This window comes from Callorhinchus milii, unplaced genomic scaffold (assembly GCF_018977255.1).
Source record: "Callorhinchus milii isolate IMCB2004 unplaced genomic scaffold, IMCB_Cmil_1.0 Scaffold640, whole genome shotgun sequence".
Taxonomy (NCBI): Eukaryota; Metazoa; Chordata; class Chondrichthyes; order Chimaeriformes; family Callorhinchidae; genus Callorhinchus; species Callorhinchus milii.
Window position 1 is genome coordinate 27,176 of NW_024705381.1, and position 22,961 is coordinate 50,136.

General features: G+C 48.9%; 1 protein-coding gene across 1 annotated transcript in view; it reads right to left on the bottom strand.

The window, feature by feature from the left end:
- Positions 1-21,408, bottom strand: part of LOC121852252 (eukaryotic translation initiation factor 3 subunit E-like) — a gene marked incomplete at its 3' end in the record, with an annotated part of 36,692 nt that extends 15,284 nt beyond the window's left edge. Inside the window, exons 1-12 of the mRNA XM_042346339.1 lie at positions 21,319-21,408; positions 19,857-19,974; positions 19,058-19,175; positions 18,020-18,062; positions 16,506-16,610; positions 15,392-15,517; positions 14,762-14,886; positions 6,763-6,901; positions 5,689-5,754; positions 4,228-4,284; positions 1,047-1,166; positions 250-377 (exon numbers count right to left, since the gene is read on the bottom strand). Of these exons, the coding sequence (XP_042202273.1) occupies positions 250-377; positions 1,047-1,166; positions 4,228-4,284; positions 5,689-5,754; positions 6,763-6,901; positions 14,762-14,886; positions 15,392-15,517; positions 16,506-16,610; positions 18,020-18,062; positions 19,058-19,175; positions 19,857-19,974; positions 21,319-21,408 (1,235 nt within the window). The remainder of the gene's footprint in view (positions 1-249; positions 378-1,046; positions 1,167-4,227; positions 4,285-5,688; positions 5,755-6,762; positions 6,902-14,761; positions 14,887-15,391; positions 15,518-16,505; positions 16,611-18,019; positions 18,063-19,057; positions 19,176-19,856; positions 19,975-21,318) is intronic.
- Positions 21,409-22,961: the final 1,553 nt, after the last annotated feature.

Genomic DNA, 22,961 nt, shown 5'->3' on the forward strand with positions numbered 1-22,961 from the left:
TTACTGTATATACCACGAATCGCACACATGCCAACACAGTTCTATTGCCAGCCGTTAGGACATACCTGCACGATCTAATGGGCTGACGAAACGGAACGAGAGTCTTTCACTTTACACATTGTCGTGGGTTTCCGTTATGTGAGTGGAAATGCGTTTTATCGAACATTAGAATAGTCAATAGGGATTTAACGTGTGGTTTCTCACTAGTCAAGCTACAGGGAGTGCGTCTTTTAGCTTCCGAGTTATCGCCGAGCAAAGTTTTTCGGGTCCAAGCCGGAGTCCCCCTGTCGTCCTCCTGCAGATATCGAGCCCGAATCTCTATTAGGGATCTGTCCGTTCTTTTTCCCATTATAAGTCGTTTCTTTCAATATCCCTAACTGGCGGGTGGGCGAGTCAGTGAGTCATAATGAACACTGTTAGCGGAAGACCCAGGCCCGCCACCCAAACGACCGTGGACATAAATAATACGTCTCTGAACTATTAGTGGCCACACCTTGCTAGAGCGTGTGAAGATACTTTCTCTTTTAGAGCCCCGGTATGTGGATCGGCTAGTGCCCGGCGCTTGACACAAGTATGATAAATAGCCCCCGACGTATGGGACGGTAAAATCACGTTCCTCATGTACACTTGACAGAAAAAGCGGGAATTAATCCCAGTCGAGGAACTGCCTGGTCGAAAGACCGGTTATTCGACCAGACGTGGATAAAGACACTCCAGGTTTTCCGCGTTGGTGGCTGGGCCCAGTAGTTAGTCTCAAATGACATATCTTCTATTATTTATGCTATGTTCGCGGGCGGAAGAGGGATTGTGCGAAACGCTGTATGTAAATAACTAAGCTAAGATGTGTTCATGAAGATGGTTGCCTAATAGGGCTATGAAATTATTTTATAAATTTAAACCTTATTTCTTATAGGCCTCCATTCCAGGTATCAGAAGTCCGCCAGCCGGAACATATTCGGGTTCCACAGTTTTTGATCTGTTAACGTGTATCTAGATGCGGCAGACCAATCGCTCTGCCTACATCACGATAAAATCAATTAACAAACCTCTTCGAGGGACCGTCGGTAGGTTGACCCTTTATTCCATTGGGTGGTTGCTGCGCACGAGCGTCCTGTCCGCCCCCTGTTGTCGGGGGTTGTAGCGGCTGGAGGACCTAGACGGTGCACCTGTCGAGGTATCAGGGGCTCTGATTCACAGCTTCTACACCAGGAAAGCCCTAGGGTAGATCTGTCAGCTAGCTATTATCCGGCCGACCGCTGTGTACCAATCGTTACGTCACTGCCGCTACATAACGGAATGCCACCCGCTTATTAACCCTCAGTTGCCATAGCACAGATGTCTCTAGGCAGAGTAAAATAGGCGGCCTCAATAGACACTGAGGACGTTGGCGCGCTATAAGGCCAAATTGCCTGCTACAGTTCTTTGCGACCATATGCGTTCGCTTACCTTGACTTGACACCTGAATTATAGTGATGCACTTTAGTGCATCAAGATTACGCTCCGAATCGAACATTGGGCTTATGAGTGTATTAGAGTATTGGTCATCAAAATATGATCAAGCGAATGTCGATGCGTCATTACTCACTACACGCAGGGACCAGGATTTTCCAGTAATCGAGTAACAAGGTTACAGGCTTCAAGCTCCACTCCACGCCTGCATCGCTAGAGAAAGGCGACCCCTATACGGTAAAAGCGCAGTCCCATCTTTGTCTATTGGCTGAACATGTAGCCCACAGATACGCGGGGTAGGTGAGCCGAGCAAGTTGGGTGGACACGCGCCCGAAATAGAGGACCAGACATCCACCTGGCTCGTAAAAAAGACGATGATCAACTCTGACGAATTTGATGCCGCCCCATGACGATAGAGAGGAGACGTGAGATGTTAACATCCTCTGCGCAGCGGAACGTCTTGGCGATCTACCGGTTCAAGTCCTTACAACGATTGTGTGTGGCGATACTAGGAGACGTTTGTTCCATTCACGTTCATTTACGCGTAAAAAGCGTCTAATAGGTACTAGAGCTAGTCACGTGAAATTTAAATATGTCCGTTACCTTTGTACAGCAGTAGGAAAATGAGGTATCAATAGAAAAGATATAGGCGTGATGCGATTAATAAAAAGAGTTTAGCGATCAAATGTTGAGAGCGTTTTTAGATTAGCCTCTTCTCCTCTTCGGCGAGTTACGTCTGTGTTATCGTAAGATCTAATTAGGTTCTTCAAGCCTAATCTGACAGCAGGATTACATTTACCCCACAATAGACACTCGCTTGCGTCGCGTATTTCAAAACTTAACATTGCGTAATGCTCTCTCAGGGCATAGACTCTTGATCGTCATATAAAAGAGTAGTTCCCTAGGCTGCTTTTGGTGGCAGTCGCCGGGCCTATCTTAAGTTAGAATTGTCGCCATCGATTACACGCAGCGCCTACCAGTACCAGTCGGTGGTAAACTGCTTCGTAGGGGGTCATCATGTAAGTGCTATAAGGGTTTGTAAACATGAAGGTAGTGCGCCGATTTCCTGCAAACTACCGCTTGATCGCCCACTTGCGGCAGGCGACGCGTAAGCGCTTCTGTCTCGGGCTGCTGCCGTGCCCTCGAGGTCTAGATCATCATATGGTTTCTTATCGGCTGAAAGAGTTAGAGGATGAGGCCTGAACTAAATTACTCCCGTTGACAGTCAGGATCTTGGGGTCAGTTTTAGGGGTGAATGAGAAATCAAAACTTGTGTCTATCGACGTAACATACCGTTATCACGACTGTCGGTCCTCACGGGGCGACTATGGATCTTATCTGACTCTGACTACGAGAGCAATTATCTCCAGGGAAGCTAGGCCACTTGCAATGTAGTGATTAATGTCCGTAAGGAATATGGGGTTTGAAACGAGCAATTGCGCCAAAGTTTATCATCTTAACACAAGCCCTGGGCAGAGGGGAAGGCAGAGCGGAGTCGTTGATCCCGAAGCGAGACTATGGATACATCGCTCCCTGGACATAGGATCATTACTCTATAACGCAGGACATGTCACCTGAAAGTAACTTGTTATATTGACCTATTGCGTACCTTGGGCCTTAAAGTAGCTCTGCGTCATACGCCTCGGATGAATGACCTAGCGAATAATATTGGGTAGGGGCCAATGGATATGGGATGCTATATTATTTGGTAACAACCTCTAGCTGAATAGGGGCCTGAGTCTCCTTTCCGTATGTGAGCGTGTAGCTATCCTTGCTAGAGTTCCGGAGCTCTCCGGGCACTTAAAGCCTTTTAAAATTTTCTAAACATGGAACGACTCCCCGAGTTTTGAGCCTAATACTCCAGCATCTGTCGCAGGGTGCGCTGCTCTTTTTCCTTTAATTCCGAGCTCGAATATTGAACCATCACAACATGACAGCCGTCCGCTACATCAACCCAGCTACCACAACAGACTCTGACAGCCCGCCTTGTCATGCGAAGTCGAGTCCCATTCGACGCCACGGTTCGTAGCATGGACTGCCGACAAGTCCTCCTTCAGAACTTCACTTGGCGTTACGTATGTGTTTCCGCCCCATGCGGCATGAGTTAGCCTTCTATTTGGTAGAACTGATTATAAGTTCGTGGGAGTTCTAAGCTTGCGCCATAAGCGAACAAAACTAATAACCGTCAGAAGTCATACACAAACCCAAATTGTAAGGATAGTTACGCTAGCTCTGGTAAATTAGCGGATAACCTGTCGACTGGAGACGGCCGGAGAGTCATCTAAGTGCCCCAAAATGCTATATAGAATCGAAACACAGTACGGACGTCAGGTCGCGGTTAATGCGCAAGTCAGAACAATGATACCATTCTTAGGCTGTGCACTGAGCTCAAAGCGCACGCGGCAGAGTGCAGAATGGCGTAATAGGGCCTTCTACTGGAGCCATGCACCGAAAACGCGACTACTAAACTTTGCCACCCTACCTGCGCTTATCTTTTGAGATAGAGTCAAGTTGAACCTGTTGATGCCGTTCCCATATACAACCTTCACTCAGTTACGGACTGGCTAAAAGTACGAGTGATGGACTAGTCCCCGCAGGAGCCATAGCATTGCAGCATACTGACCCCCCATTCACTTTTTTTTAAGCTCACTAAGGAAAGCCTAATGTACGCGTGGTGAGCAAGCAAGGCGTATAGCAATACTCATTCCCAGCCAATATGCGGAAGAGTGCTTTGGTGGACATTTCTAGTATTCTGGGCTGGTTCAAGCCGACCCGTACCTTTGCGTATTCTTCGCCCGGATCTGAAATCAGCAGGGGCATCAGGTGTCCCAGACACTTTGGGAGTTTTATTCGGAGTCAGAATCATAATTCTTATCATGTGGCACGATGATTTCATCTAACAACAATCCGGCTAGTTACTTACCGTGTCGGCTAGTTAGGCATCCAGGTGTGCCGATGATCTGACCGTGACTATTTCGGGATGATCTGATAAAGGCAACGATCGGATTCCTTGGCACGGATGCGGAGGGGGTAATAACTAGTAGACAGTATGTGGGATTTCAATCGCTTACACAATGTAGACGGATGGAGGTGGGTATGGTGGTTGGTTTTAACTCACGCTCGGCGCAGCAGTCCTTACATCTGTAAAGACCGTATCGTTAGCTGTTCACTGCCCTAAAGACGAGGGGATTGGCAATTTCGTCCATAGCTCCTGTCTTTTTCACAGGCCAGATAAATCAAATCACGGATATAATGGGTATCCTAGTGCAATTCAGCCCTTGATGGAAGGCGATGGCAGCCATGCTGTGTTGATGCCCCCCGCAGTCTTGCATTAGAGAACATTAAGAGTCCCCTCCTCGACGCCCTCCGGGCGTGAGCGCGGTCAGAGGTTTTGCGTCATTCCTGTCCCAGATACGACTAGGCGAGGTCAATAAATAATACTGCGCAATTTCGGGAGGAGGGCATGCAGAAGTCTTAGAATGTCAGAAAGACGCAATTCACGACCTACGGCCACGTAAGGTTTTATCAAATGGCTCGAAAGGATGATTGCGCAATGAAGTCGCGGAAGAGGATGCTCCTGAGTCCATGCCGTTCCTCAAAGCATATGATCAATCCTCTCCGTGGCACTATTGCTGATCTCAGGGGCCCCTAGCAAAAAGGGGTTAAATAGTGTTCAATTATAAAGTCGTGACGCAGGATAGAGAGGAAGGCGGTTTGAAATATCTAGAGGTGCGATGCAGTGCTCGATGTGCATATGATGCTCCCCACGCGCACCGGGCGCAGGACTCTACGCCTTGCATGAGTTAACCCTATACTGTATAGGTTAAGCCCATGGGATGACCCCTCTCAGTCAGTTCTATTCCGTGTCGATAAGTCGAGGCCCCACCAATGAGTTGCCGAGGTCTCAAGTCGCATTTTCTAGAGCCATGAGGAGGTTTGCGACAAACTGTGATAGACGCCATTGGATCGGGTAGGTGATGGGGATAGAGCTGGCTGCTAATCTGGATGGCCTCCAGAGCGTTCCCTCGAGATCCGCGTTTCATCGTCACGGTTGGGTTTCTAACGGAGCGTTACTTTAGCTCGTCCTTGGGGTTCATGAAAGCGGAACCCATAAATGCACGAAATTCCTACTGCCGAGGGTGGCTTGTCCCACAAATCTGTCTCGCAACAAAGAGCTTCTGGTAGGTACTAATCTAAGCACTTAACTTGGGAATGGTGTGTGTCTAAGTAGCCTCAGACTAGGCTGCTGCCAAGGCTTCTATTGGCTCTTTCGTAATGCGATTCATCATCCTTGTACTCGTTATCCTAAAACCGAAATATCTCGTAGAAGCTTGACAGTTCGAGATCAAGATGGGGGTTCCCATAGGATCTACTATCAGTATCAAACTAGCTAATGGCCTCGTCAAACTACTTTGGGGGTACCGAGCTCGTGTTGGATGTTGGTATCGTTGTTAATCGTAAATGGCCCAGGCGAGATATCTCATGCAAACAGGCGGAGTACCCCCGTCTAAAACGTAAGATACTCGGAGTCTCGTGGTTACAAGGTTGTGGCGTGCTATGGGAAGGCAGCCTGCCCATCCAGAATACGGCGATGGAAAATACACTGGCATTGCCCGGGTACTCGACAACGTTCTTTAACTACTATCATTTGTGGAAGAGATGACAACAAAAAACCAGACTAGTACTTCCTAGTCAGTTAATCAACACGCACTGATTGTCCGCATATTCCTAAGGCTGACTTATGGGCTAGGTTGTACATGCGCCTCGACTGCGATTACAGGGCATCGGGTCAGCGTGCGAGGAGGTCAGAGGGTGCCTAAAATGGGTCGCGGAATGGCAGTTGTCACATATATGGATCATATAGAGTGATACTTAGCTCTGTTGTACCTTACAGGATACGAATCCGGCGGTGAATGCTGCATATTTTCGGAACATGATTGATACCGCTTGTACTTGAGTCGTTGCGAGATACGGCAACTGGTCAGGCCGTTGCCTTATGAATTCATGAGGCGCTACCTAGTTATGTAGTGTACGCGGCCAATGGTGCAAAAATTGAACACACTTAATTAAGGGATCTTTCGTCATTTTTAACTTTAGCGAATATCTCCATGATTAGAGTATAATTGGACTGTTTCTGATCAAGGACATACACAATAGATGTAAAGGTCTTGATATGCCTATGGGATTATGTAGAGAGGACGCTCCTAACGCTGCCGTCCAGAGGCGGCAGACCAGGAGTGATCACTGATCCCTTACTGGTTTAAAACAACCACGAGCCGTGGAAAGGTCATACTTTTATAGCCTGTTACTTACGATTAAGTGTGACCGATAGTGCCGAACATTCCTTCCTCCCGTGGAGAAGGTTGAAGCCAAACATGAGCATGTGTTCGGCACCCTGCCGGAGACGCCACCGGCATTCACCACGGAACTTCTGGAGCGTCGCCGAGGGCGTCTAGTTAACAAATTTGCGGGGTGATTTCAGTCTGAAGGATGCGATAGGCTGTTTGTAATAGGGAGGGCGAGAAAACCCTTGTTTATGCGAGCGGTTCTCGATTGGGACCATATGGCTCCATCCGAGTATTCAGAACTGCGGCTAATAGTGCGATATGTTGAACCTAGTGCACACGATTCAGGCTTGAACGCCTGCGGGATATGATTAAGTCGGTACAAGCACGCTTCCGATAGCGTCTACTTTCACTGTATCGGCCCCGGGGCCCGCATGACGATGAGTCCCGATTTGGACTAGTTATAGACAATCAAGAAAAGACCATCTCTCAGAGGACGGGTGGTCTGCCACCTGTGTCTTGTTATTTACCCGCCATCTCTAACAGAATCGGGAGTGACGAAAGAACCCCATCCAATTCCGCTGATGCTTAGTACATGCGGAGACGAACCGCAGCGGATCTCCAGGAGCGATTTTCTCATAAATCGGTAAAAGGTTTACGTCATCTGAAATTCCGCGCAGCGGTCCGGCTTTGGGGGATAGCGCGCGCGCGCATACACTCAGGGTAACTGGAATTAAAACTTTTCTTAATCTTTCGGGTCCTGAGAGATATTATAACGTGAAACCTCCAGATCATGTCAACCTAACCGGTGTGCCTCAGCTTCATGATGTCACCTCGCTAGACTATTTCGCTATCACTGTAGACTTATCCGTCCAGAAACTTACCTATGTCGGGGCGGGCGGAATGTACCGCTTAGTGCTACCTAAGTATCGGCCTTTTTCGTATCGGCCGAGACCCCGCAAAGCTATGAACTAGAGGAAAATTATAGATCGCACCCAGGGCGCTTGCGTTATGAGGAGATAGGTCTTTAATTAGTGTCGGCATGGAAGACGAGACTTCCCCGACCCAGAGTGGCGGAGGCGTATAATTAATTCAAAAAGTTCGGTTGCATTAAGAGCCGTCTACATCGTACCTTATATAAGGAGAAGGGGATCATCATGGCATTGGATTTCCCCTTCAAGCGAAGTGGAAGTTTCGATTAGGGGGAACTCAGATTTCATATGAACGCAGGTGTATGGCGCGCCATTTGAATCATGGGTGAAGCTTTTCAAGCAAGGTACAAAGTTAGTTGGTCGTAGTGCCCGCGGACACCGTCCGAAAGAAATAACCCCGTAGCGGGGTAGTTTGAGTTATGAATCTCGATCACGAACCCGGTAGTCGGCAGTACGACGATTACTTCAAAACATCCTCCACGACCTTTGGAATGTTATTGCCAGGCGTATACCTGTGTAGTTTCCCGGGATAAACAGCAATGGTTGCGTACAAGTGGGGGCCTCGGAAGGCTAAATTGGCCAACGGAAGCAGCACTATGAAATTTCCCGGGGCTTTCCAACCCAGAGTTCCAAGCGCCAAGTAGCCATAGTGGCGTCCCGGAACAAGGGTCAAAAGAGTCATTTAAGTCGGTAACCGGGTTTACTCTACGATTACTACGTCTTAGACATCGCAAGTCTGGGTAGTCGTGCCGCGTTATCACCTCGTTGGCTCTTTCAATCGCAAAAATGAGGCTTCACCTTACAACTGGCAGCCCTAATCAGGACTCTGAGCTCTTCTAACGCTATGAGAAAGAGTATCCACTTCGCGAATTGACAAGCCTAATTACAGCACCTCAGTTGACTGTCGTCTGACCATGAAGAGAACACTCATGCTGATGCGGTATTTACGCATATGGGGTGCTGGTCATACCACATAAAGAGATGTGGAGACCGACTCCGGGTGACGAAGGTACAGCTAGCCGTGACGCGCGCGCGCGCGTGCGCCACCCTTGCCAAGATCAACTTTCCACAACAACGATAAAACCCCGGTGACACGGGGACGTTTCAGAAACTCGCTAAAAGGGGGGAACGTAACCCCTGGTTTGATTTAAATGTATTATTTCTCTCAATCCGCCCCCCTTTTAAGCCGGCGATCGATGAGCCTGCGAATGCTAGCGCACGTGTGGCCATCGGGGACGTGGAATCTTGGCAAAAGTTGCCGGGGCGCTTCGAAGGGCGATGCTCGCCGAGGCCAGGCTGGTCTCCAGGGGTGAAGTATGGCAGCGGGGAGGGATGGATGGCGGGAAGGGGAACGCGCGGTCAATGCCAACGCAGAGCTCGCGGCCAACTCCCAGTCGCAACGCGGGGGGGGGGGTGGGGCAAGCAAACGACTGTAATTTATAAGATATTAAATTACATATTTACCCAGGAGAGACACATCTGAGTCAGAAGACTCTTTTACTTGGGGGGGGGAGGGCGGGGGGGTGGATCCCGTTACATTTTAACGTTTGACCAACGGCAATAACATAAAATTTCGATTTAAAGCTTTCGTGACTGCAGGGATTCATCTTCTTGGTTCTTTCGGTAAAGTCACGTAGAAGGGAAATAATAAAATAATAAAATACAATTCTCACGACGTTTCGGTCACAACGCAGGACGGCTGCTTGCGTAGTGGCCGAAACGTCGTGAGAATTGTATTTCATTATGTTTTATTTTTTATATTTTATTATTTCCCTTCTCCGTGACTTTACCGAAAGAACCAAGGCCAATAACATTGTAGCATTCATAGCTACAGCAGGAAACCCCGTTGCAGAACAGGGGAGAGAATATATAAAACTGCACTCGAAAGGCACCGCGATCAGGAATTGTAACCCAGGCGCTGTTTGCCGTGAAGCAGGAGTGCCAATTTAACACGTAGGCTTTCGCGACCAATGTTATTCATAATCAACGTTTTTGGGTTTAGATCGCGTTATTTATAAATGTGTCGTAACCCTCCACCACCTGACACGGCCAATCAGTAAAAAGTGTCACGTTGACAAAAGACAAATAGTTCACTGCTTTAGCCCACCGGTGTGTTGAAGCCACAACATTTTGTACTCAAATTGTAAATGTTGTGGCTTCAACACACCGGTGGGCTAAAGCAGTGAACTATTTGTCTTTTGTCAACGTGACACTTTTTACTGATTGGCCGTGTCGGGTGGTGGAGGGTTACGACACATTTATAAATAACGCGATCTAAACCCAAAAACGTTGATTATAGGAGTGCCAACCTGCCGCCTATTGCGCCACCAAATGTGATATAGCAAGTGTTGTAGGCCAATGGGTGGAAGAACCTTTCACTTACTGATGGCCACATAGGACTTTCAATTACCGTTGGTGGGCAACCGCACATTAATACGTAAGGGTTAACCAATAGTAGCGCAAAGAATAACAACGCATGTCGACTGGGTCCATGGAGGCCCTTGCAGTGCCGCAAAGCCTTGCGAAGCTTTGCCTGTGTTGGTGCCACGAGACCTGTCAACGCATGGGGCAGCGTGGTGGTTCCAAAAAAGGTACGGCAGCACAGGAAGTGGGTCACTGGCCTGGTGCGAGTCCAGAGGTTCAGAATCGGTGTGACGCATGCCAAGACTGAAAGGCGTATAAAAACTTAGTTGCGGCTTTCGTACAAGTTTTTTTAACTGGGCATGTAATGATCCCATCGATTAAAATATATTCTTTCACTCAAGATACTTGCATCGAATGGAGTGTGCAAGCTTCTTCACAAGTAATGTAATTTACACGCAAATGTTTGGGTGGAATGGTGGCACGGCGGTTAGTCAACCGTGCTATGAACAATGGTGTCCACAGTTTGATTACGGGCCATGGCTAAAATCTGTTGTGAATTTTTTCTGAACTATTCCATGACCAACCTGCATTGACCGGCATAGTGAAGTATGGTCAAATAACCCACATGACCCAAAACGGCATGAGGAGTCTCAGCCACAGAAGTGCCCTGATTATACATAACAGGACCCTGCGGGGTGGGCTGGTAGGAATAATACTTAGTACCGGTACAGGGATATCGACCGGGTATAGAGGAGTTAAAGAAAAAAATTACTGTATTCTAGTGTAACGTTAATTAAAAGTGTTTGTTTGGACAAGAAACGCTGTGAGATTTAAAGACCCCCAACACCACCACCACCCCCACCACCACCTTCTGCACTAGGCCTCGCGAAGCCTGCCGCACTAGGCCTCGCGCCGTGCTTTTCGTGCACAAATAAGGCAATTAAATGTATCTCGTCTCTGTGTTAATAAATGTTTCTTGTCTCTGTGTTAAAAAAACGTGCTGCGTTTCAGTAAAGTAATTTTTTTATACATATAATCATATATACTCTTAGTTCTTTCGGTAAAGTCACGTAGGTAAAAAATGAAATTAAAATTAATAAAAATAAAATAAAAATCACGACATTGGCTACCACATCCTGATAAGCTCCCCCCCTCTCCTCCCCCTCAACTTGTATTTAAGTGCTTACATCTTGAATCATTGCCTCACTTAATGCAGCAAATCTGGCTGTGACTGTCCCACCTGATGACGGAGACTTGTGTTGCCTCCGAAACGTCGTGATTTTTTTTAGTTTTTATTGTTTTATTTTTATTAATTTCATTTTTTACCTACGTGACTTTACCGAAAGAACTAAGAGTATGAATCCTTGCAGTCACGAAAGCTTCAAATCTAGAATCATATATATAAATAAAAATATCACCACTAGGCTAATGGAATGAGACAGAATACACAAGACACCCAGTAAAAACAGAACTGAAAAGAATACAGTACCGAATCGAACCGTGACCCAGGAATTGTGACATTTCATCGAATCGCAGGGCCTTGCTAATCACTACGTGCCGATTTAAAAAACCATAGATGATATACGCACGCGCTCGCCATTCAAAAGGTTATCGCGTATTAACGTACACTTTTTTGGGGGCTGTACACAGAAAATGGAAGACGTTTCATCACCACTGACGGCACTGCCAATTTCTGCTGTGACCCACTGGCCATGTTGGGAGATTCAATTCGCCATCGACGCGCTCGATCACGTCCGACAGAGGAAGCGGTGCGGGCTTGAGCCTTGCTCGCACTCATATGGGAACGATCGAGAGGACCAGGTGTTCGAGGCGTGGGTTGTGCCACATAGCCAGATGGAAGCAGGGCAGTGTATTATTGCATCCATCTGTGCGGAGCTTCGAGTGATACACCCTCCTGCACCCACCCCGTATCCATTTCTCCAGTCTCCTCTCAGAAGCAGCCAAACTCGCAAAATTGGAATTTAACCAAAACTCCCAAAGCAGCAGGACCCTGCTGAAACAGCAGCGAGGCTCTTCTGGTTAGGTAGAGCTCATTATTATTGCAGGAGGGCTCAAAGTTGGCTCGGCACGAGCCGACCAAGCATGCCTTGCAGTCGCTTGGAATCCAACTCGTCACTCTAAAAGAGGTTAAGCCAGTGTTTGAAAGTGCAGGGATTGGAGAGGAGGGAGAGGGTAGTGGTAGGGAGTCAGCAAGAGAGCGCGCTGCGGAGTGGATGAGCGGTGGGGGGGGGAAGGGCGTCCCGTTACGAGCAGCCACGCGAGTAACCCTAGCCAAAGTCTCGCGTGACGCCATCTCTTCTTAAACTATTTAATGAGCTACCTCATGTTCTAATCGATTTGTATCGCTCCCTCTCCATGCAGCCTCGCCGAGGTGGTGGGGGAGGGGATGCAGCAGCCTTAACCATTTGTTGCACGGACGTTGGCCTTCAGTCTCCCACTTGCAGCCAAATGGAAGCCTCGTGTTACAGGTGCGGGTGAGTGAACGTGCATCGACTTAACAGTGTACGTGTGGATGTGTGTTGAACTTCTTTCGCACTATACATGGCCAACCGCGCTAATCTGAGGTGCGTGTACCTGCTGCAGTGTGCAAGCACCAGCACTGGGGAAGCAAGTGGTGGGGCGTGGTGCCGGCCACACCGCACCACCCCCCATCCCGCGCACCGTCACAGTACTTGCCCCAAAAGTCGTTGTAGACTATTAGGGATGTCTTTGTTGAAGGGTATATGATTTTTGTGTTGGTGTGTGCATTCGTGTTTGTATATAACGTCTGTGTGAGTGCACACTATTTTTAGGTTTGTATGCGTGGGTGTGAGAATGAATGCCGCGTGTGCATGATCATGCAAACCATCACTCCGTGTCCGAGTATGAGTGTGCATTCATTTTTGTGAGGGTAGTGTGTGTGTGTGTACGAGTTCACGATTGTGTTTGTACGTGTGGATCAGCATTTGTGTAACAGACTGTGCATGTGTCAACGTGTATGCATGAGGGGAAACTAGGTCGACTCAGCCATAAATTAAGACCTGGAGAAGTGTGTAAACATCAGCACCAGGGAGATAATGGTGGCTGGGCGTGATATTGGTCACCCATCACCGTCGTGTGCCGTACCGGCCTTCATAGCTGCTCGCTAACAGCAATTTTCCCAAGGGTGGAAAGTTACGTAGGGGGGATATTTGTCCTTGTATGAGGGAGAGAGTGGTGGTGTACTGGTTATGGCATTGCGCTACAAACCCAGCAGTGATGGCACGTGTTTCCGGATCAATTGTAAATGAGCAAAACATTCTCATTATCTGCCCTTTTGTATCAAGGCCTGATATTCCGATTTGTAAGATTATCTGAAAACCGGGGGCAAATCGCTCGTGGCAAGTGATATCTGGACTTACCCTAGGCCTCACTTAAGTCAACCGAGTAAATATCAGTGCCCGAGCGTGGTTTGTAAATATGTAAAGTTGAACTTCTTTCGCACCGTACATAGCCAACCATGCTAATCGGAGGTGTGGGAGGGGGGGAAAAACAGCAACCTAACAAGTAAACCCGTAAAAACAAAATTTTTCACTATAAATCCTTTATATTCGTGGCAGCGAACTTAATATATGAATGAGTTCTATTTGAATATATGTAAAATACATTTTTTTGCCTAAAAAGTGTAAAATTTTGGGAATTTTTTTTCACGAACATTAATTGTCTGGCACAACGAGTCTGTGTTGAAAATGTCAGCTCGATTGGATCACGGGAAGTGGGTTAAAAAACGACCGAAAGATTTGCACGGTCGTAAGCAAGCAAGCAAGTGAACTTAATATAAAGGATTTAAAAAGCAGTTCTAAAGAAATTCGTTTTCAATCTAGATTTAAAAGTGCATAGCTGCAGTGCCTTCGAATATGGAAAGGAAGGACATTCCCAGACGGCTGCAGAAGTGCATCTGAAAGCGTGCGATGGAAGTGACCGTCTTTGTGGCCTTTGGGGTGACAAAGGCGACAAAGTTGGCCAGGCATGGTGGTGTGCATCACACCACCCCCCTTCGTGTGCCATTCCGGCTTAATAGAAGTCCAGGAGCCCAGACCAGATATTTCCGTAGTCAGTGCCAGATGAGGTGGCATAAACTTTAGCGGTTCCAATCTCATTTAACATGGCCAATAACAGTGAATCATGCAATAACCATTTTAAAAGAGAGAGTTATCAATCATTTCGTGAGACTCAAATGTTTCTACCTTAGGTGGTACCCATTTCTGCTGGGCGGAACGTGCTCGCTAACAGCAGTTTTCTCATGCACATGCAAGACTAAATATAAAGCTTTGTGTGTGTGCTATGGGTTTTATGGATTCAATACATACTATATATATTGAACCTTATAACCGAGAAGAGCGTCCTACGGCTAAAACCCAGCAAGTTGGCACAGTGAGGAGCACAGTTGGTGCATCTGCCAGTCACGTCAGTCAGTTAACTCGTAACACGTGGGTCTTCCCCGTGACCTCCTCTCACAGAGCCTTCCACACTTCCCGTGATAACATCTAAATGCAAATGTCTGGCACAAACGCCGTGGTGACGTCACCGGCATTTAGTGGTGGATAGCAGCTGTTGTTCGAAGAAAGGATTACAGTGGATCGTTGTAAGACACGACACGCCGTCCAAAAGTTTGTGCCCTTGTGTACATCAGTCCTAGTCATTTCATTTCCTGAGTCCCAGTGTTGTCTGTCCGGACGCTATGCCACTCACTGTGGCTGGTAGAGGAAGAGGTCGATGATGTTGTCACGCCCCTTTGTGTGGTTGAAGAACACGAAAAGGGACCAGTGGATGAGCCACGTGCGCTGCTGCAGCGCCTGCAGCGGAGAGCTGACCGACTGCGGGCGGAACACGGAGACAACGGAGTGACAACGCGACAAGAGCGTGACAATAACAACACGGCAACAACATTAATGCATTGTAGCAACACAACAAAAATTGACAACCACATTCAAAAGTGCAAGGGTGCCAGCCATCTTTCAGCACATGATACAACTGCCACCTAGTGGCAAAATCTGGACACAAAAAATATTGGACACGATTACTGGGGACAATGGAGTTGGGATGCACTCAAGAAGGCTCAAGCAATCAACAGCTCCGTCCGTCTCTGTGGCTCCCAAGAAGCCATTACGAGCCTATCGAGACACACCAAGCCTTGGGCTTGAACCCAAGGTTTTCGCCGTGTGTTTTCTACGGCAACTAAATGGACAATATAGGCCTACCGAGATGCACCCACGGCTTCACCCAAAGAAATCGTCCGTCCGGTCTCAACGGCTTAGACACGGTCATTGTGAACCTAAGTCCCATGCCCTAAGCCACCCCATGTCTCTCCCAGCAACGCACGTTGTTGTCGATGGTGTCCTTGAGCCGGGACAGGTCCTCCATGGCCGCCTCCCAGTTCTGCATCAGGATCTCGGACGCCAGCTTTCCCCACAGCGAGTTCAGAGCATTGCGGTCGTTGGCAGGGACCTGGAAGGAGGTTGAGGGAGTAGGGTGGGGGGTGACAACCGCAGTGGGCGGGGGCGACCGGTGGTGTCAAGGACCCCAGAGTGTAGCCAGAGTCAGGCACGCTAGGAGGAGGCTGTGTCCCTAGGCTGTGTCCCTAGGCTGTAACAGAGTATCAGAGTATTGTTTTTTGTTTGCATTTGACTGCAAGTATTGTGGTTAATGTAAGCATGATTCCTTGCAAAAGGTGTCAGTTTTGTTGCCAGAAAAAAAGGGGAAAAACCCTATTAGTATCAGGACTGTTGGAGTGTTGTATCGTAATAAAGAAGTTACCTCTACAAGTGTCTCCGGAACCCATTACATTTCATGCGCAGCGACACTAAATTACCAGCTCACATGCCCATTCCACTAAACAAGCACACAGCTCATAAGCTTAAACTGTTTCGAGCTTAGGCTATCGCTTACACAAGCGCCTTTAACACGAACGCGGTGATGCATGTGGTGATGTAAATGTAAATCCACCCCTGGATGAGGGCTTCCCCACTATGTGCTGGTTGTGGAGGTTATTTAACCATACTTCACTATATTAAACCGTGTGAATTGATGAAGCCAGGGAACAAAGACAAAAAGACAAAGATCCCCCATGTAGCATTAACAGATGTGTTGGAGGAAGTGCTGTTTGCGACCACCTATGGAGGCGGGCACAGCACACAATGGGGGCGGGTGGCCAACACCATGCCTGACCCGCCTTTGGACTCTCAAGTGGCGATGTTAACTCATAGCACTGCATACTCATTTCAGGCCGAGTCACTAGGTGAGGCCCAGACTGGTTCAGATAATTCGTCACTGGATTTGGTGGCCACGAGCGGGAACCGCACAAGGACAAAGATCCCCCATGTAGCCTTAACAGACTGTTGGGAAAGTGCTGTGAACGAGCACCTATGAAGGCCAGTACGGCACACGAGGGGGTGGGTGGCCAGCACACACGTGCAATGCGAGTGGGGTGTGGTACCAGCACACGGTGGAAGTAGAGGTACTCCGCTGCTCCCGAGTAGTTCCCGCATTCGTACTGGAACTTGGCGTACTTGTAGAGCGTGTCCAGGTACTCTGCGCGGAACTGAGTCGTTGCAGGACAAAGTCCGTGACGGGGAGGAGAGGAGAGGACGAGCCGTGATGAATCAACTCACACAATCAATGTTAGCTTTGGCTACAAATCACCAGCATTTTCCACTGAAGTAGAATAACTCAGGTTTATTTTTCATCACATTAGGATATTTAGAGCAACTTTTCCCATTTTCCTAAATTATAATTTTTATCTAACAACCACATGGCGTCGGTTCATAAAGCCTGACACACGTCAGGCAGATGTAACGGTGATTGGAGGCTACTGCCAATTCTGCCATCGACGCCGAGACTAAAGCTTACACCCTATAGCTTTACTCGTCTAAATGTGAATGCATCTCAAATCGCAGATCTAAATGCGGGAAACATAACCGCAGTGGCGAAAACACGAGAGAAAAAACGAAACCATACACATCAAGTGACAACAGAAAAGGGAACCGCAGAAGAAGCCAGCTGACAACACCATACACAAATGACGGGGGAACTAGAGCCGTCCAATCATCCTTGCAGCGGCTTTTGGCCAACCATCGAATAAAGACGGCAACTCCATTGTGTACTTTCGGATGTGCTTCTGCGGCCATCTGAAACGCTCTTCCTTCCCATATTAGGAAGACACTGGGGTTATGCACCTTTAAATCATCTACATTGAAAACAGATTTCTTTAAAACTGATTTTTGTGTTTGGTTTGTTGTCCTTCCTCCGCACCTCCGACGAGCATGTTTGGCTACGTACGGTGCAAAAGAAGTTCAACGTCCATACATTGAGCAAGGCCAATGAGGAAACCCAGCTTGGTCACGAGGCTGCTGTTGCTAGCCAAGCGCGTCACTAAACAGAGTTGGTCGTCACTGGGTTGATGTTGGTAGTCGTAGGTGGTCATGGATACTTTACTTCATAGTCATATTGAGCTGGCTTTGATGGTCACTGGAATGGTGTCGGTAGTCATGAGAACTGATTTGGAAATGAACAGTTGTAATTGGTAGTTGCCGAGCTGTGGATGTCAAATGGTGTAATGTAATAGAACTGTCTTCTTGTTCTTTCTGTAAAGTCACGTAGAAGGGAAATAATAAAATAATAAAAATAAAACATTATAAATACAATGACAATTGTTACTTTACCGAAAGAACCAAGAAGATGAATCCCTGCAGTCACGAAAGCTTTAAATCGAAATGTCATAGAACTGGTAGGTATTCATGGGGCTGGTCCTGGTAGCGACACCAACGAGTTGGTGGCGACTGAGTTGTATTGGCGGTCACTAGCAACACGAGCTCTGGTGGCAGGGCTGGTGTTGCTAGTCACGAAGGGTGGTTAAGCATAACACCGTGGTCGTCACGTGAGCAGGGGAGAGCAATGCAGCTGCGGCGGGATCACTGTGTCCCCTGTTGGAACGCGGCCGCCTTCGCTCACCCCGTGGTTCTCAGCCAGGTAATCGAAGAGCTGCCGTCCATCCCTGCACGAGACACAATCACGCGACACACCAGACATCAGCTGTGGCTGCCATTGTAGCTTGGTTCGCGATGTAGTTGGTGATATATTTTGTGATGTAGGTGAAGATGTACATGGGCGATGTAGTAGGTGGTTAGGTACGTGGTAATGTACGTGGTTCTCTTAGCTGAAGCAGGTGGGATGTAAGATATAAAATATGATTCTAGATTTGAAGCTTTCGTGACTGCAATGATTCATATTCTTAGGTTTTTTCGGTAAAGTCACGTAGGTAAAACATCAAAATTAATAAAAATAAAATAAAATAAAGATCACGACGTTTCGGAGGCAGCACAAGTCTCCGTCATCAGGTGGGACCGTCACAGCCGGATTAGCTGCATCAAGTGAGGCAATGATTCAAGATGTAATCCCTTAAAAGCGAGTTGAGGGGGGAGGAGAGGGGGGGGGGGCTCATTGGCTACCACATTCTGATGAGCGAATGCAGCAAATAGTGTAACTGCGATATATTTAGTGACGTAGCAGACTATATAACTTGGGAACTGGCTAACAATATAATTGATGAGAGATATGCTGATATAGGCATGTGTATGTGTAAATTGTGCATTTGTACATGTGTATATGTGTATATGGTGTTCACGTAAAAGTTTGTATGCATGTGTGCACACGGTGGCTCAGTGGTTATGGTTCTGCACAAGCTCAACTTCAGGTCAGCAATATCCGAGGTTGTTATGGATCTCCCCTAGGTCGACTAAGCCTTAATTGAGCACTTGGTGCATTGTGAGAACCTCAACAGTTGGGAGACAAAAGTAGCCAGGACTTTCGTTCAGACAACAGGGCCCACTCATGTGCCATTCCGGTCTTAACAGGGACTCGCTCACAGGTCATCTGTGAACCTTATTGGGCATTTGTGAAAAAAAGCTTTATAGCTCATCGGATTCCTCCAGTATAAGTAAATATTCTGATTGTGATATTTTGAAGCATGCGCGTGCATGCAGACGTCACCGTGCGTTCTGGATCTGCCTCTGGACTTCCGCGTCTTCGAACATCTTCACTATGGGCTCCGTCTCCGCTTGAAGCTGCTTCAGTTGAGATACAACCTGTGCTCGCTTCTCCTTGAGAGCTGCAAGGCACAAGCAACATCGCACAATGTGGATTTATGTAGTGTCTAAATGTAACCATAGCTCGAGATGCTGGACAGAAACAGAGGGAATTTATTTCAATGAGAAAGGAAGTCACTCATTAGGCATAGGAAAAAAGGAAGGACTTTATAGCCTGTGCTTGAATTAGGGCAGGATGTCAAGAGCAGGGATGGATGTGGAAAATAAGTTTTAGACGATGGCGGCGGCGGGAAAATTAGCAACCTCCCACTGAGCGAAGGTTGACCAGAGGCTTTCACAGAAAGTTTTGATTGCTGGGGGAATAGAGCGCTAGAGGGGAGAATAAGTAGGTGGGAACAAATCCAGTGGGGTATTTGAAGATTGCGAGTGTAATCTTTAAGTTGATCAGGGATTGCATAGAATGGGCCGCTATTGCGGTGATGTGGTATCTTTACAGGTGTAGATAAGAAGTCTCGAAGCGGCATTTAGAGCTTAAAGGCTATATGTAAATACAATAACACGGTTTAGTGGTCTATGCAGTGCACTTCAATCATGGTCCCCGGCTTGGATTACTTGCGTTTAGTTTTTTGTCCTCCCCCGCACCTCTGATTGGCACGGTTGGGTACGTACCATACGAAATAAGTTTTTTACATATATAACAGTGACCAAGTGTCGCATGGACCTGGCCGTCGTCTCTCGCTTACTCTGTGGGATGTCTTGGTTGGGGTACAGGTTCTTATTTACGTCCATGGCAAAATCCACCATGTTCGTGTTGCTGAGCAGATCCAGCTTCCCTTGCAGCAGCTCCTTCTCATCATAAATCTAAGGACACACAACACACGCACACACACACGTGTGTAAATCCACACAGGTGTAACCACGCACGCACAGGACTAACCACGTAAGTGTAAGCACGGACACGAACATGGGTATAAAGGAACCATAGCTGTACACACCGGTGCACGGACTGAAAAAGAGAGTGGGCCTCCAACAGCCAAGCTAAGAAACGTATCAAAGCTTACAAAAATGTCTGGAGACACGTCTAAAGCCGTGCTGCCTGCAGTGTATAACAAAGAGTCATGTACACCCCCCCCTCTCCTTTCACAATCAACTGCTGTACGACGGCATCCCACGCGGTTGTGGGGATTTGGCAATACAGTACTGTACTGTAATTCACAGGCACTGGTCAGTGTGGGGGTCGTGCAAGAGTTGGGGGGGGGGTTCAGGTATGCTCCATCGATGTTAGCCGAGGCCGGGAATCGAACCTCACGTGGCAGGATGTATAGCGCGGTGTTCGGCTAACAATGGACTCAACAAAATGGGACCTTTTTTAAATCCTTTATATTAAGTTCGCTTGCTTGCGTGCTTGCTTGCTTGCTTACGACCGTGGAAATCTTTCGGTCGTTTTTAACCCACTTCCGTGATCCAATCGAGCTGCCATTTTCCAACACAGACTCGTTGTGCGTGACAATTAATTTTCGTAAATTTTTTTTTCCAAATTTTTACACTGTTTAGGGGAAATAAATTAAATATTTAATTACCAATTGCTTAATGCTGGCAGACAATCATCTGACCCATAGGTGGCAGCCATCTCAAGCCAGAGGACGAGAGGACTCTAGCCGCCACGCATATAAAGGATTTAGAGTGAAAAACTTCGTTTTTTACGGGTTAATTTATTACCGGCATCAAAGTATTTTTTCAGTGCACTAACCACTGCACCACCGCTCCACCCGGTGTTTGCCTTTGTACATAACGGCATCTATATACATGTTTATAGCGTTACCATTCACGTTACAACTCCGTAATGGCTTCTGGGGTTAATAACCGCATCGATTAAACATTAAATGCTAAAAGCTTATTGATAAATTCCACACGTGCGCGCGACCATTCACACAGAGGCCTACACAGGGCTTCCCATTCAGATTCCCTACACCACATAGGTCCGGCGGCTCAGCCCCGGCCAATCAAAAGCCGAGCAGCGGAACCCCACGTGACCCGGCTCCTCCAATCGCACGCGGCGCTTGTTAACCTTATCCGCGCTACGAAATCAAAACGCGTTTTCGGGCCTCTTCGCTTAGAGCGGAGCGAGGGGAGAGACGCGGAAGGTTAAAACTCCCCGAGATGGGAGGTCCAGTCGCCTCGACGGCTTCCCCGGGCGCGCGGTACCTCTTTGACGGACAGAAATTCGAGCAGCGGGAAGACGAGATGCCTGTCCAGGCAGCGCCCGATGTTCGTGGTTAAGTCGAACTCCGCCATCTTGGCGCGAGGGGAGGGGGCAATGAGACCTTGCGGGGCGGAGTCCCCTGACGTCACTTCCGGGTGGGGGGTGTTGGTATTGGGGGAGGGGGGTGAGGGGAGGTGAGGGGGTATTGGGGTGAGGGGGGGTGAGGGGAGGTGAGGGGTATTGGGGTGAGGGGGGGTGAGGGGAGGTGAGGGGTATTGGGTGAGGGGGTGTTGATATTGGGTGTGAGGGGAGTGAGGGGTATTGGGGTGAGGGGGGTGAGGGAGTTGTTGATATTGGGATGAGGGGGGGGGTGAGGGGAGGTGAGGGGGATTGGGGGGAGGGGGGTGAGGGGAGGTGAGGGGGTAGTTGGGGTGAGGGGGGTGAGGGGGTATTGGTATTGGGGTGAGGGGGGTGGGTATTGTGGTGAGGGGGGGTGGGGGAGGTGAGGGGTATTGGGTTGAGGGGGGTGAGGGGAGGGTATTGGGGTGAGGGAGTATTGGTATTGGGGTGAGGGGGGTGAGGGGAGGTGAGGGGTATTGGGGTGAGGGGGTATTGGGGTAGGGGGGGGAGGGGAGGTGAGGGGGTATTGGGGAGGGGGGTGAGGGGAGGTGAGGGGGTAATTGGGTGAGGGGTATTGGGTGAGGGGGTGAGGGAGGGAGGGGGTATTGGGGTGAGGGGGTGAGGGGAGGGAGGGGGTATTGGGGTGAGGGGTATTGGGGTGAGGGGGAAGGGAGTGGTGAGGGGGATTGGTGAGGGGGGGTGAGGGGGTGAGGGGATTGGGTGAGGGGGGGGTGAGGGGATTGGGGTGAGGGGGGGGGGAGGGGGTAGGGATTGGGGTGAGGGGGGTGAGGGAGGTGAGGGTGATTGGGTGAGGGGGGGTGAGGGGAGGTGAGGATTGGGGTGAGGGGGGGGTGAGGGGAGGTGAGGTGATTGGGGTGAGGGGTGGTGAGTGAGGGGATTGGGTGAGGGGAGGGGTGAGGGGTAGTTGGGGTGAGGGGGAGGTGAGGGGAGTGTATGATTGGGATTAGGGGGGGGGTGAGGGGGTGAGGGGATTGGGTGGGGGGGGTGAGGGGAGGGATGGGGTAGGGGTGATTGGGGTGAGGGTGGTATTGGTGAGGGGGGTGAGGGGGTATTGGGTGAGGGGTGTAGGGGAGGTGAGGGGTATTGGGGTGAGGGGGTATGGATGGGTATGGGTAGGAGGGATGGTATTGTGGGGTAGTATTGGGTGAGGGGGGGGATGAGGAGGGGTGGGGGTGAGGGGGTGAGGGGGTATTGGTGGTGAGGAGGTATGGGTGAGGGAGGTGAGGGGGTATTGGTATGGGGAGGGGGTGAGGGGAGGTGAGGGGGTAATTGGGTGAGGGGTTATTGGTAGGGGTGAGGGGGGTGAGGGAGAGGTGAGGGGTATTGGGTGAGGGGGGTGAGGATGAGGGGATGTGAGGGGTATTGGGGTGAGGGGGGTGAGGGGGAGTTGTAGGGGGTGAGGGTGAGGGGAGGTGAGGGGGGTAGGGTTGGGGTGAGGGGGGGGTGAGGAGGGTGAGGGGGGATTGGTGGGGTGAGGGGGTGAGGGGATGGGTGAGGGGTATTG